Source organism: Ailuropoda melanoleuca, chromosome 5, assembly GCF_002007445.2.
Source record: "Ailuropoda melanoleuca isolate Jingjing chromosome 5, ASM200744v2, whole genome shotgun sequence".
In the NCBI taxonomy this organism is placed as follows: Eukaryota; Metazoa; Chordata; class Mammalia; order Carnivora; family Ursidae; genus Ailuropoda; species Ailuropoda melanoleuca.
This window is the reverse complement of record NC_048222.1, coordinates 48,594,895-48,609,026: the sequence shown is the minus strand read 5'-3', so window position 1 is coordinate 48,609,026 and position 14,132 is coordinate 48,594,895. Positions and strand designations below refer to the sequence as shown.

General features: G+C 48.0%; 1 protein-coding gene across 1 annotated transcript; it reads right to left on the bottom strand.

Annotated features, from left to right (window-relative positions):
• Positions 1 to 7,229: 7,229 nt before the first annotated feature.
• LOC105238270 (calcium uptake protein 3, mitochondrial-like) lies at positions 7,230 to 8,968 on the bottom strand. The gene is given in 3 exon segments (XM_034660917.1): positions 7,230 to 8,166; positions 8,169 to 8,469; positions 8,471 to 8,968. Coding segments are annotated over 3 exon segments (1,557 nt in total). The 3' UTR covers positions 7,230 to 7,408.
• Positions 8,969 to 14,132: the final 5,164 nt, after the last annotated feature.

Below are 14,132 nucleotides of genomic sequence, written 5' to 3'. Positions count from 1 at the left end.
AGAAGAGAGCGCCAGCATCATCTTCACTCCTTGCGCTGGACTGGTCTAGCATCAACTTGTTTCCCAGAACTACCTTTCCAGAGTGTTCCAGATTGGAGTTTATGGAATGCAAGTCGTGTGGGATTGGGGAGGTGGGCGTGAAGCAGCAGCCCTTCCCCCTGGTGGTTGCTGTGGATTGAAGGAGGTGGGAGGCAGGCACAGGGGCCGGGGATTCTGGTTTGCTTTCACTTCTCCCTGTTCTGCATCCCACTCTCCTTCCCAGCTGTGGCCCCGCCAGCCAGCTGTGGCCCCAGGCCCCCCACAGACACTTTGCTGTGAACCCCAAGGGAGCAGCGGTGATCAGTAGACAACTTTGCACAGACCTTTACCTGCCCCTTCGCAGCCCCACTCCAGCAGCCAGAAGAGCGGCTTGTCCCCGTGAGCTCTGAGCAGTCACCGGGGCTAGTGCGGCTTCGGGACCTTTCTCCAACCTTCTTCTTCTTTTCTAACTTTACTTCCCCAGCACCTCCCACAATTGTATGGTCTCCTTACTGGAATATACTCCTTATTCCATAATGTTCCTAAGGATTCTGCCTGCCTAATTAGACCTCGACTGAGGCACTCCTGGACTCCTGAGCCAGATCAAGGATAAGGGGTGGTCAAGTGTGAAGGAAAGAGAATTGTCAAGAAATTTCTGTGAGTGGCTGGCTCAATCCATAGAGCATGTGACTCTTGATCTCAGGGTGGTGAGTTCAAGCCCCACATTGGGTGCAGAGCCAAAATAAAATAAAATTAAAATAATAAAATAAAATAAAATAAACACAACACAACATAACACAACACAACACAACACGACACACATTTCCTTGAGAGATGCAACCATGCCATGCGTCCCCACCTACCCCGGTACCTCAAGTCTCATGGTGGCCACCATGGGCCCCAAAAGTGCTTTGATATGTGTGCCCTGCAGCTAGATATGGAGGGCGGCCACGTAACTTGTGCTTCAGAAAAAAAAGAACCAAACAGAGAGCCAAGATGGCTGCCCTGGGTTCCTCTCACTTGCAAAGTTTGGGGGTGGGTAGAGTGGGCAGTGGGACTGTCCTGGGTCCTGGCCAATAGGACTAGCGAGAGGGGTAGAGCAAACTCACCAGCGAGAAGCAGGAAGTGGACTCAGGACGCCTGAGGAGGAAGCATCACCAGCAACGGCCGGGAATGGAGATGCACCCCCCAGACCAAGGGACCTGCAGGAGAGCTCAGTGAAGGGAATCTTGGAGGCACCCTGGAACCATCCCACTGGAGAAGTAGTGTTTGATACCTACTGACCCAGAAAGTGTGAGCTCAGTCTCCGGCCCTGGTCAGCACCTCGTTTACCATTCCTTCCTCCCTCCTCTCTGACCCTGGAGAGGTCACAACTTGCCTAGCAAGCTGAAATGGGAGGGGGACAGAGAAAGAGCAAAGATTTGTCATAAATGAAGTTCGGAGTTTTGGTTAATCGCTTAGAGTGGACATAACTGAACTGAGATGGTGTTTTGTGACATACAGTGACCATGTGAGTGAGAGTGAGCGGGAAATGACGGGCCTTCTGGAGTTTTGACCTAGGCTGGGAGAGTGTTTCCATATCATTTATGTGAAGTCGGGAAAGAAAAATGAAGTTGAGGTTGTCACACCCAGAGGCTGGGCACCGTGCAGGCCAGTGACAAATGTCAAGGCGGGCACCGGGCCCTGTGGCCTTCACACGTGCTTGTGGAGCCCTGGGTTCCCCTTGTGAAGCCTCAGGGCACCACAGGGCACAGGGAAGCCTGAAAGTGTGGGACAGGGAGGACTGTCCCCTCCTCAAACAGAACTTTCACTACTTTTTGTACGGGAATTCTAAATAAGTTTTCATTTGAAGGCAAGATGGAATTCCACCACTTTAAAAAGATGTTGAAACCCGCTTTCTGGGTAACCCCATTGGACCAATCCAGAAACAAGGGCCATAGAAAGGGAGCGATCCACCCATGTGGGAGCAGGATGAGAACCAGCGTTCTGGATCCTAACTCTGAACCCTCGAGCCACCACCCACGCCTCCAACCCCAACGTTCACAGCCATGTCTGCTAGTTGATTTTTGATTCCTCAACTCAGAAATAAATGTAAGGGTAAGAAAAGTGAAGCAAAAGATGAAAAACTGGGTCAACAAGTGCAGTGGGGGGAGCGGGAAGAGCCTGGAAGACAATCAGAGCCAGAGCTGCTCGGGGGAGAGGTCAGCCCTGAGTCCCTCGTGACCTCAGCTGTGCCAGGTCAGCTGGGAACCTGTGAGGAAGCATCTTCCCAGTCCCGAGGCCATTCCAGCACACAAGCCTGGATCTGGATTTTAACAAGCGTCCCAGATGATTTAACGGCCAGGGAAGGTTCAGCTCCACGGAGTGGCGACACGGGTCAATGCCAGGGTGTGCGTGGTGGCCCCAGAGTTCTGGACGCTGGTCCCAGCTGCTTGCTCCCCACTGGGACACACTCTGGCAGAGTACGACAGGGCTGCCTGCAGGCTGGGTGGTGACTCGGGCTTGGGGGAGCTAGAAAGGGCAAAGGAGCAGCTGCTAAGGGAGCCCAAGGGCGATCCATGTAGAGACCCTTTCTAGAAGCTAGTCTAGCAGAGGTAGGGTGTCTGGCCACACGAGGGAAAACACTTGAAATGAAGCCAGAGGCTAGAGCCAGCCCAGGGAGGCCCTGGGAGGGGGCTGTAAAGCCTGAGAGAGAGAACGGGTCAAAGTTCTAGGCGGCAGGGGCCATCCGAGGCACTGAGGCCTCAAGATATGAAGGGGGCCCATGCTAAATGGGCAATATCAGGGTAACTTTGGCCACAGACCCTCGCGGAAAGATTTTGTGGGTTTCATAACCAGTCTGAATCCCAGAGCATCTGAAAATACGTTGGTATTGCTCATCTGTGAAAATGGTTCTCAACCCAGGGTAGTTTTGGCCCCCGGGGAACATCCATCCGACAACACCTGGAGATATTTTGTTTGCCACACCAGTGGGTGGAGGCCGGGGACGCTGCTGGGCATCCGATACGAGCAGGGATACCCCCACCACAAAGAACCATCTGGACCACAAGGTCAATAGTGCTGGGGTGGAGAAACCTTCCAGGCATCCATCCTCCTTTGGGGAAATTCATATCTGAGATGCCCATGCTATAAAGCGCTGCTTTCCCTGCGCCCACAAACCGGCACACAGGAGCCCCCCACTTTGGAGGGCAGCTGGGCCTGGAACCCTGCCCCAGCGTGCAAGCAGATGCTGGCCACTTTGTACCACAGTAAGGTTTATTAAAGAGAAGAGAAACAGCAACACATTTTGTACCAGGCAAGGATAGGCAATGAAGTCCATTGGCTTCACACCCCTATGTCCCCGCCACACCCCTGCCCTGCTACTCTCACTGCCTGCGGTGACAGTCTTGCAGTGTCATGGGCATGGAACCACTCCTGTACGACCCTCACCTCCCATGCCAGCCCCCGGGACTCCCTCACTTGGTTTCCAGCGGGCAAACCTGATGTCTCTTGCAAAGCTAATCAAGGCGGAAGTCAGAGTGGGGGGTCATTGCTTCTCCTCTCAGAAGAGCCAATTCATTTTCTTTCTGAGCTATTCAGTTTGCAGATAGGGTGACCATACCCCCACAATCTGATCCTGGCATGTGCCATACCTCTCAGTAAGCATGGACATCTGTGTCCCCAAGACATGGCCCCAACTCGTTCAGATTGAGCACCCCACTTTCACCCAACTCATCTCATTTACTCAGTTCACTGAGGCGCTCAAAATCATCCCCCCCTAAAATGTCAGGGGACACAGGTCCTCTGCCTCTCTCCAAGGGTGCGGCCAAGTGCTTTGAAGGGCACGGCAGGAGCAGACGGGTGAAAGCTCAGAATCCTCACTCTCTCTGAGCAGAGCCCTGCCAGCTTTCTTTCCTCGCCGGAAACAACCCTATTTGTTATTTTGAGCCATGACTGGGATGACACTTATGACATATAGCAAAGAGGGAATTATCTTCAGGAGCAGAAAGACGAAGACATACGGGGAGTCTGATAAGATAAAAGCAGCCGCAGATAAAAGCATTTATAAAGGAAGACGATGGCTATCTGCCAAACAGGAGCGAGGGAACTCACCCCGCACACACACAGAAATGAAAAGAAGTCAAGCCAAATTCTGCGATGGGCTGCACGCTAGCTAGCATCCTTCCCTGCAAGACGACTCAGCAACGGGAGAGAACATGGAAGGGGATGTTGGGTGTTGGGGTCTGGGGACACCTTGTGTGCCCTTGGACAGCAGTTTCCTGTGTATGGAAAGGAAGGGAAGCCACCCTGTTTACCCCTCGGAGTCATGGTGGTGTTTACGTGAGCGGATGCGGGTCAGGACACCATGTGAGCTGGGGAAGCCTCAGCTATGAGAGGCACACGGTCTCACACTGTCCCGTGCAGAGCTTGCTTGCGAGATCTGCTAAAATGGCAGGTTCTGGGCCCTAACTCCAGAGATGCTAAATCAGTAGGTTTGAGCTGGGAACCAGGAATCTGGATTTTGGACAAGTACTTCAGATGATTCTGAAATAGGAAGCTTCTAAAAACCCTATGAGGTAAATACCGTTATGATCCCCCATTTTACGCATGAAGAAACTGAGGCACGGCTGGTTTGTGGTAGAACCAGCTCCCAAGAGATCTCAGACTCAAGAAATGAGAAGAGAGGTTGTGAAGATCTGGGCGGGGACCCCTCTTCCCCCCCCCTCCCCTGAAGCAGCCAACAGAGCAGCGGCCCCTCCCCAGAAGCATCCAGCAGTCTCAGACGGGCTGTGTCTCTGAATCCCTGGAGCTTCAAGCAGGCAAATACGCCTGAGACAGGCGGAAACAGACCCTCATGAATGACAGAGACAAAGGAAGAGGGAAGGAGGGAAGAGCCACCTTAAAAATTATACCTTACGTTGAATTTGCGCTTCTCTGAAGATTCTCTGGGATAAAATTTGCTCGAGAATCTGTCAATGCCAAGGTGACTAAAATGCCATTCAGTACCATCAGTGTATGGAGAGGAGACGGAGAGGCAGCCAGGATGTCAAGTTTTCAGAAAATAACAGAAAATGAGTAAGTTAGGGTTACAGAACCCAGAACCATCGAATGGTAGAGTTGCACGTAGCTCTGGGGGTGATCTTGATTAGCCCCTTTATTTCACAGAGGGGCAAGCTGAGCTGCGGTGAGGGCAAGGGCCCCACTTGGGCGGCAGATTCCGGCTCCAGGGCCAGAGCTCTGACCCCCTCCCCCTTCCCTGTGTGGTGCTCACTTTGCTCCTTACCCTGCCATCGTGAAACCTGAAAGGAAGGGAAGTCCTTATGCAGCACTCTTTGCAAACTCCTTCTTTAACGATCCATGTCCTGGGTTGGACCGGTGGCTAAGGAAGGACAGAAGACAGGTGAGAAGAGGCAGCCAGCCGCCCACTCCGTAAATGAGAGCGAGTCTCATCTCAGACATCATCACCCTGTAGAGAAGTGCCAGCCCCGCTGCTCACTCACAGTCACAGACAGAGACGACAAGTGGTTGAATGGAAGAGACCCCAAGGAAGGCACCCCAGGATGGGTTAGGGATCATGGGCACGTCAGCTCACCTCTCACCGCTTTCCTGGCTTGGGGACCCATGGAAGCGATTGGAAAATCAACATCTTTGAGACACAGGCAGGATTCAGGTGGGATTTCCCTTCCAGGTCCAAACCCTCACAGGAGCCCTTGGCCAAGCACCCCAGATCCACCATGGTCTGCCTGTGCCCTGCCCACCCCATTTTATTTTCTACCATGGCCCTCATGTCAGCACACATCCTATACTTGGACTATACTAACCTCCCGATACCCTGGGAAGAGCGCCAGTGTCAACCCAGGAGGCCAGCCCAGGGGCAGGCCTTGGCAGCGGAGGAGGAAGAATTTCCAGGCCCTAGGGAGCAAACCTGAAACTGAGAGAGAAGGCATCGAGGACACAGGCCTGAGCAAGGAGTACCCCAGAACGTTCCCCCCACCCCCAACAGCATGCTCACCTCCACACATGACAACACCATGGCAGTGACATCAACAATAGAGAGGCATGGCCCAGCCCCCAGCTCTGGGCTCCCCATCCTCCCGCGACCAGGCGATCAAGGCCAGTGATGGAGCAGCCATTGCCCTGAGCTGTGACAAGAGCAGCCCGCGGAAGCAGAGGACAAGATGGAAGCATCCGAATTTTTGGTTTTCTTTCCACAAAGAGATTATAACCAAGATTACTATGATAGAATGAGTAAACCCTGAGGCTTATCACCAGAATGGGGGATCCTGGGAGCAAAAACAGACATAATCTCGATAGTGGAAGATAAAAGGACTGTGAACTTATCTTCCACTCAAACCCGAATGCAGCAGTGACCCTGGCATTGAAGTGATAACCGGCTAGCTTCGGCTTTCACTTTGCTTAAACCAACGTGCTCTCGAGTGCCCATGATCGCGGTGTGCACCGTGAAAACCGTCCGCTGGGTGACCTACTACGCACCAGGCCTGCAAAGTTGTCTTTATTTCCTGAACAGAACGGGATGTGTGAAGACACCAAAAAAGAATGATTGCCCTGCCCACCCCAGTAAGTCCTGAAAGAGACTTTCAAATTCCTCTTTCTTCCCATTTGTCTTGGTAATGAATTCTCTGAGTCTCTGACCTGGCAGTTCAGTTATCGTTCCCATCTCTGATAAAAGCCTAACTGTGGGGAAAGATAATATTTTCTTAATCAAATGAGAGTCAGGGAGATCTATGCAGCATCTTCTAACAATTTTTTTTTTTGGTAAATGAACAAAAACTTTAAAAACTTTATATGATTCACACAATATATGTTAAGTACTTTTAAACGTTAAAAGTACAATGTAAACATCACAATATCTTATATAGTAGCTTAATTTCTATTTGTTTTTCAGAATTATTTTAATGTAATTAAAAACCTGGTAATAATGGGGGTTTATCAACAATTCTAAAGGCCCTAAAATAAATCTCATGGAATATTCATTTTCTGAAAATAAGTTCACAGTCCAAAATCAAAGAAAAATGTTGTTGCTGTTCTAGGTTCCAGGAGTCATACATTATTTTGAAATGAGGCAATTTCTAATAAATAAATAAAATATTTAAAATACATTCTTATGTAGTCATTGGAAGTATCTATATACTTCTGAAGGGAATGGCAAAGTACAGAGGTCAGTAAATCAAGGCAAAAGCTCAACTTGGTGACACATAACATGTATAGTTAGAAGATGCATTTTATGTGTCTTATGTTCAAGAATTCAGTCAAGAAAATTGTAATTAACATTTCATCTTTTCCTTCATTTCTATGTGTTCTGATCTCAGACCTGCTTCCACTCTCTGAAATTTGTGCTTCTTGCATCGTCGTGTAGATAATAATCTTTAAAACTTTGCTTTGGAAGTACTTATCTGCTATGAAGTTCCTTCTTTAGACAGGATTTGAAAGTGGGATACCTCTGCACTGTTTTATAACCCCGGAATCCTCTATGGAGTCTGTCTTTCATAATTCCAATAAATTCTTTGTAACTTAATTGATCATCTTTATCGACGTCAAAAATCTTGAAGACCGTGTTCACTAAATGTGGTGAAAGTTTGAGGCCAGTAGCTACATAGACGGCACGCTTAAATTCATCTTGTCCTATAGAACGACTTGCAAAATTATACATATTCAAGGCTATTGCGAAGTCTTCCAAGTTGTTCAAGAACTGGAAAAATGACCTGAATTCATCAAATGTGATGCCCTTTTCTTCAGGTATACTGTAACGCACATTTTCCAAAAATACTGATGTATTCTCCACATTTGTATATCGTAAAAGAATATGAGCAAAATCTTCTTCACTGATAGTGTTCATCCCATTAGAGTAGGAAAGGAATTCTATTTCGAGAACTTCTGTCTGTAGGTTATCCATGAATCTATAAAAATCTTCAAAGTTGAGCTCAGCTTTTCCTTTCTTTCCAAAAAAGTGTACAAGAAGTGTAGTATCTGTTACTAAACTTGTAATGTCATCAGCACGCTCTGCAAGGTCTGAAAAGAGTGCTTGGCTTGTATTACGTCTCAGTGTATCCCAATAGCTTCTGGAGACAAGTTCCTCAGCATCTGTTTTAAGTACCAGCATTGCACGCTTTTCTTCATCTCCTTTTGTTTCTCTCTTTTCATTTTTTTCCTGAATATCTCTTGAAGCACCAAAAACTCCTTTTTATCCACCATCTCATTGCCATCAGTGTCAAACATGTTGAAAGCTATTCTAAAACCTGCATGTGGCTTTGTTAAAATACATAAAAGAAAAAGATATTCTGTGTAAGAAATCACACCTCTTTCTTTAAGATTACGAAAAAGCTTTGATGATCCTTTCCAAACTGGTGGTGTTTCTGAGAACATTTGATTTAATTCCTGTTTGGTAAGTGACTTCCATGTTTTAACAAATTTGGGCTCATCTGTTGTAACAGCCAAAATAAAATCATACGGAAGTCATGAATAACTGCCCTTCACATTCTATAGAAGCAAACAAACGAAATCTCCTTTCCCGAGATGTAGCATAGAGGTCTAAGTCTTCAATGTCTGTTCTGTTGATAGCAACCGTTTCCTTGGCAGCCGCAACCGGGATGGGAAGCAGACCCTGGCCGCGGGGTGGGTCCTCTGGCTCTGCGGCCGAGCAGGGCCGCCCAGGGGCAGGCGCCCACGCGGAGTCGGCCCGAGGGTCCCCATACAGCTGGTGGTAGCACACAAGGCCGACCAGACCCCCGCTGGCCGCCGCCGCGATGCTCAGCTCCCCCCAACTCCTCCGCCGTCTCCAAGCCGCCTCAGCCACAGCCCCCTCTTCCTCCTCCCGGCAGGAGAAGGGCCGGCCAGGCGGGCCCAGGGCTAACCCCTCAGGCCGCCCCCACGGCCCAGGAAAGGGATGGTGAGGGTAGGGTGGAGGCGGGAGCCGAGGCGGAGGCCACAGGAGCCTCTGCAGTGCAGCCATTGCGGGAGCTGCCCGCACCCCTAACATGTTTTAAATGTCTCGACTTTCGCAGCTTCTCTTAGGAGAAAGCCTTTGGGTATGATACTAAATTCCAGATTTATTGAACTCATAATCATTTTTAAACTTTTAGGTGGGAACCCTTGAACTTTCCAGCTTTTTGACAATGGAGAGGAGAATGTGAACAATTACTTAGAAGATGTGATCAGTTTCAACTGCCAGTCAGGACCTTCAGGCCTAGTTGCTTAGGGTCTTGAAGGACCTTGGTTAGAATGTTTTCTCTGGGGGCGCCTGGGTGGCTCAGTCGGTGACACGTCCAACTCTTGGTTTCAGCTCAGGTTGTGATCGCAGGGTTGTGAGATCGAGCTCAGCTCAGGCACTGGGCGCGGAGCCTGCTTGAGATTGTCTCTCTCTCGGCTCCTCACCCCCCCCACCCACCAAAAGAATGTTTTCTCTGTTGTTTTAACTCTCTCTGCTACAGTTTCCAAGCCTATAAAAATGAGATTATTATAGTACCTCCCTCACGGAGATAGTATGAGGATTACCTAAAATAATGACTAACCACACAGAGCTTGGTTTTATTACCAAAGGACCACAGTGGCTCCTCCCCAGGCCCTTACCTCTAGTTTTGCTCTCCGTGGGTTTAGTTACCCTCGGTCAACCTTTGCCTGGAAGCAGACGATCCTCCCTTTGAAATACTGTCAGAAGCTCAGCAGCAGCCTAACGCTACGTCACAATGCCTACGTCATTCCCCTCACTTCACGTCATCACACAGGCATTTTATCATCTCACATCATCACCGGAAGAAGGATATGTACAGCACAATAAGATATTTTGAGAGAAAGAGACCACATTCACATAACTTTTATTGCAGTATATTCTGACAATTGTTCAATTTTATTATTGTTGTTCCTTTCTTACGGTGCCTAATTTATAAGTTACACTGTATCATAGGTATATATAGGGGAAAACATACATATATGGGGTTCAGTACTATATGCAGTTTCAGGGATCCACTGGGGGTCTTGGCACCTACCCCCAGCAGTAAGGGGGGGGGGAACCACTGCAATTTCCATCTCCACTTGCTTTTGCCTTTGTAGACATGGCCTGCAAACATTCTGAGCATCTCAGAGACAGTTCTAACAGTGAGCAAATGGCCTCTCCAAGTAAAATGTAGTTAATGCAGCCTGTGATTTTATGACCTGGAAAAAGAAGTCAGCTAACGGTTTACCGTATCTGTTTCTTAGGGCTGCCACCACGATGCACCACGAAGTGGGTGGCTTGACGAAAACCCCAGAAATTCATTCTCATATAGCGGTGAAGGACAGAAGTCCAAAGTCAAGGTTTCGGCCGGGCAGGTTCCTTGTGGAGGCTCCAAGGGACAATATATTCCAAGTCTCTCCCAGCTTCTGGTGGCTTCTGGCAATCCTGGCATTCCTTGGCTGTGGATGTCCTCCAATCTCTGCCTCCATCTTTATATGGTCTTTCCCTCTACGTCTCTGTGTCTCAAATTTCGCTCTTCTTTTTCTTACAAGGACACCAGTCATTGGATTTAGGGACCACGCTAAACCCAGAATGATCTCGTCTTCAGATCCTTAATTACATCTGCCAAGACCCCATGACCAATAAGTTCACATTCATAGGTACTGGGGGTTAGGATTCAGACATATGTTTTGGGGAGACACTATTCAACCCACTAATATTATTTTAAGTTCTTCAAACAAAAGCCTTTCCACTAATTTGTTGCAGGAACGAAATGACTTCAGTGCAAGGATTGCTTGTTTTTTATACATCTTTGCAAACTCCCACAAAACATTTAAGAAGTGTGGATTGTATGAGAAGTTTAAGTTTCTTTGAAATCTGGAGTCATGTTAAGTCTTGATAGAAGATGGTAGCAAACTCAATTTCGAATTTCAAAGTTCCTGCGAATGCTGCTGCCATGGGCAGAATAAGGCTCCTGTCCCACCAAATGCCTGCGCCCTAATCTCTGGAACCTGTGAATATGTTAACTTGCTTGAGAAAGGAAACTACAGTTGCAGATGGAATTGCTAATCTGCTCATTTTCAAATAAAAATTATTCTGGATTATCCAGGTGGGCTCAATGTAATCACAAGAGTCCTTAAGGGTGGAAGAGTGGGTCTCCATGATGCCATGTGGAGGAGTTTGACCCACTGTTACTGACTTGGAAGGTGGAGGAAGGGGCCACAATCCAAGAAATGCAGGCAGCTTCAAGAAGCCAGAAAAGGCAAGAAAACAGAGTCCCACATCCAAAGCCTCCAACAAGAAATGCAGCCCAGCCAACCTCTTAGCCTACTAAGACTCGTGTTGGACTTCTACCCTCTAGAACGATTAAGATAATAAATGTGTTCTAAGCCACTAAACCTGTGGTAATTTGTTATGTGGCAATAAGAGAGGAGTACAGACGCACTCTAAACAAACACAGTCGTCCTTCCTGCTTAGATTCTACTCAAAGGCTGGGAGCAGCAGTGGGCACGAACACACAAGAACAAGGAACAAAGCAGACGAAGAAAAGAGTTCACATGTTTTTTGAAACTAGAAAGCAAATGGACAGGTGGTTCCTGACCTCACGGTCCTAGGAATTTTCATCATAAGCCATTATTGTGAAGACCAGAAGCAGCCCAGTTTATCATGCAGAGCCCACAAAAGGCCCAGAAATTGGTGGCACCAGGTATGTCTAGAAGTAGGGGGGTAAAGTAGCCGTTAAAAATGGAAGGATTGGTGAAAGTCTTTTCAAGGAGCAGTTAGGGCCCCAGATCTTGTCTCCCTCCTTGACCATCAGCCTTGCAACTGCTCCCCTCCAGCCCTAGCAGAAGACTGGAGGTTCGATCCCCACAGAGTGAATAACATACAATTTCTAGAATGATACACATGGCATTGAACAATGTTCATTGAATGGAATTGAGTTTAATTAAAAAGGAATTGAATTGGACTGTACTAGTAAGATAAAATGTATGTTACATATCATTTATCCATTCAACAGTCAATGTACAAAGATGAATGACTAAGGGCACAGCACCTTTCCGCAAGGAGTTCTGGTATGGGGCACAGACAATTCCACAGGCCATTACAATCACATGTGGGAAGGTCTACACCGGAGGTGAACCTGTGACACTCTCAAAGGACTGAGGAAGGGAGCCCCTCTCCTCGTGTGTGGAACAGACATGTCTTCCCAGATACCAAGATTCCTGACTTGATCACTAATCAACCTTTTCTATGGGCCAATAGCACAGTATACAAAGAACAACATTTTGCTATGGGCAAACCATGACACGAAGTAATGAGAGTTATTTAATTAATTCTGTGGTCCTCAGCCAACTGTATCACCATAAAGCCATGGATCTCAAGGTTTGATGGAATGAAAGGCCACCTGCGTAGAGAACAGAATGCCAAGGACTTAGCTACGTTATTGCTACCCTCAGAAGAATGCTGCCAGATGAGAATCGTTATCCTCATTTAGCAGATTAGAAAACTGGGACTCAGAAAGTATGAGTAACTTGCCCAAGATAATCTATCTGGGACTTCCAAGTCAGTCTGTCCTCAAAGTCCATACTTTCTTTATGTAGCCACACTGCCCTGGATGGTCAGCTCCCCGGGAGAGTGGCTCATGAGCCGTGTCCACTCACTGAGCCCAGGATTCAGGTGTGGCCTGAAAGTAAAGCCATCCACCCTGCGATGTAACCTTAGTGCTCTAGATAAATTGTGCTTGGGATGATAGAAGAGCGGATGGGTAAATTGTAGTCCTTAGGTTATGACACACCTTCACCAGGGGTCTATGCAAAGCCCCTGTCTTTTTATATTTACTTTGTTTAGAGCATCTACAGTGCGTTCGGCACTGGTTTTCCTGCTGGGATAAAAGAGTCAAAGTCTTTGTTCTCGCAGAGCTTATTCGAGTCATGGAAATTGACAAATAAGTAAACAATAAATATAAGGCAACTGGTGAATAAATATGATGAAGAGAAAATAAAAAGCAAAGCAGGGGCGCCTGGGTGGCACAGCGGTTGAGCGTCTGCCTTCGGCTCAGGGCGTGATCCTGGCGTTATGGGATCTAGCCCCACATCAGGCTCCTCCGCTGTGAGCCTGCTTCTTCCTCTCCCACTCCCTATGCTTGTGTTCCCTCTCTCGCTGGGTCTCTATCTCTGTCGAATAAATAAATAAAATCTTTTTAAAAAAAAAAAAAGCAAAGCAAAAAAAAACAAAACGAGAAGCAGCAGAGTAACGTGATCTGACTAATGTTTTAAAAAAGATATTCCAGCTGCTGTGTAGACAGTGCATTGCAGAGAAACGAGGAGGTAATAAGCCAAGGGACCCGTGAGGAGTCGTGGTGGCTTCAGCTAGGCTGGCTGGGAGCCACCGAGGTGGTAGGAGTGGGTCAATTCTAGATGATCTGGAAGTTGAGTCAACGTGATTTTCTAGAGATTGCGTGAGAGGCATGAAAGAAAAAGAGTAAAGGACCCTCTCAGAGGCTGAAAAAGTGGCTCCCCTGAAGATATCCACCTCCGAATCCCTGAAACCTGTGAACGTCACTTTACATGGCAAGGGGCGAGGCGAGTGGTCTTTGCAGACGCGATTAAGGAGTTTACAATGGGGAGATTATATCCCAGCTCATCTGGTTGGGCCCTAAATGTAATCACACGTAACCCTATGAGACGCACACAGGAGAAGGTACTGTGACGGTGGAGCAGAGTTGCTTGAAGATGCTGGCCTTTGAGACTGGCGTGATGCGGCCACAAGCCAAAGGGTGCCAGCAGCCACCAGAAGCCGGAAGAGGCTAAGTGGCTTCTCCCCTAGAGCCTCCAGAGGAGCCGGCACCTTGCTTTCGGCACGGTGATACTGATTTTGGACATCTGGTCTCCAGAACAGTGAGAGAACACGGGGGTGTTGCTACCCAGTTCGTATGAATTGGTTCCGGCAGCCACAGGACACTAGCTCGGACCCCCTCCAACTCCCCTCCCCACACCAGACATCTGCTCTTAAGTGCTGACCATGTGGCCTGATACAAGCTTGTATACCTGTAAAGTGTGGATTGTCGTTTTGAAGGGTGTATGTGGTTTGGACTAACATTATTTATGTTATGTTCCAGATCTTACTCTTTTTCCTCTTCTGTCCTCAACTCTATACATTGAACGTCTCTCTGCACTCTTGTGTG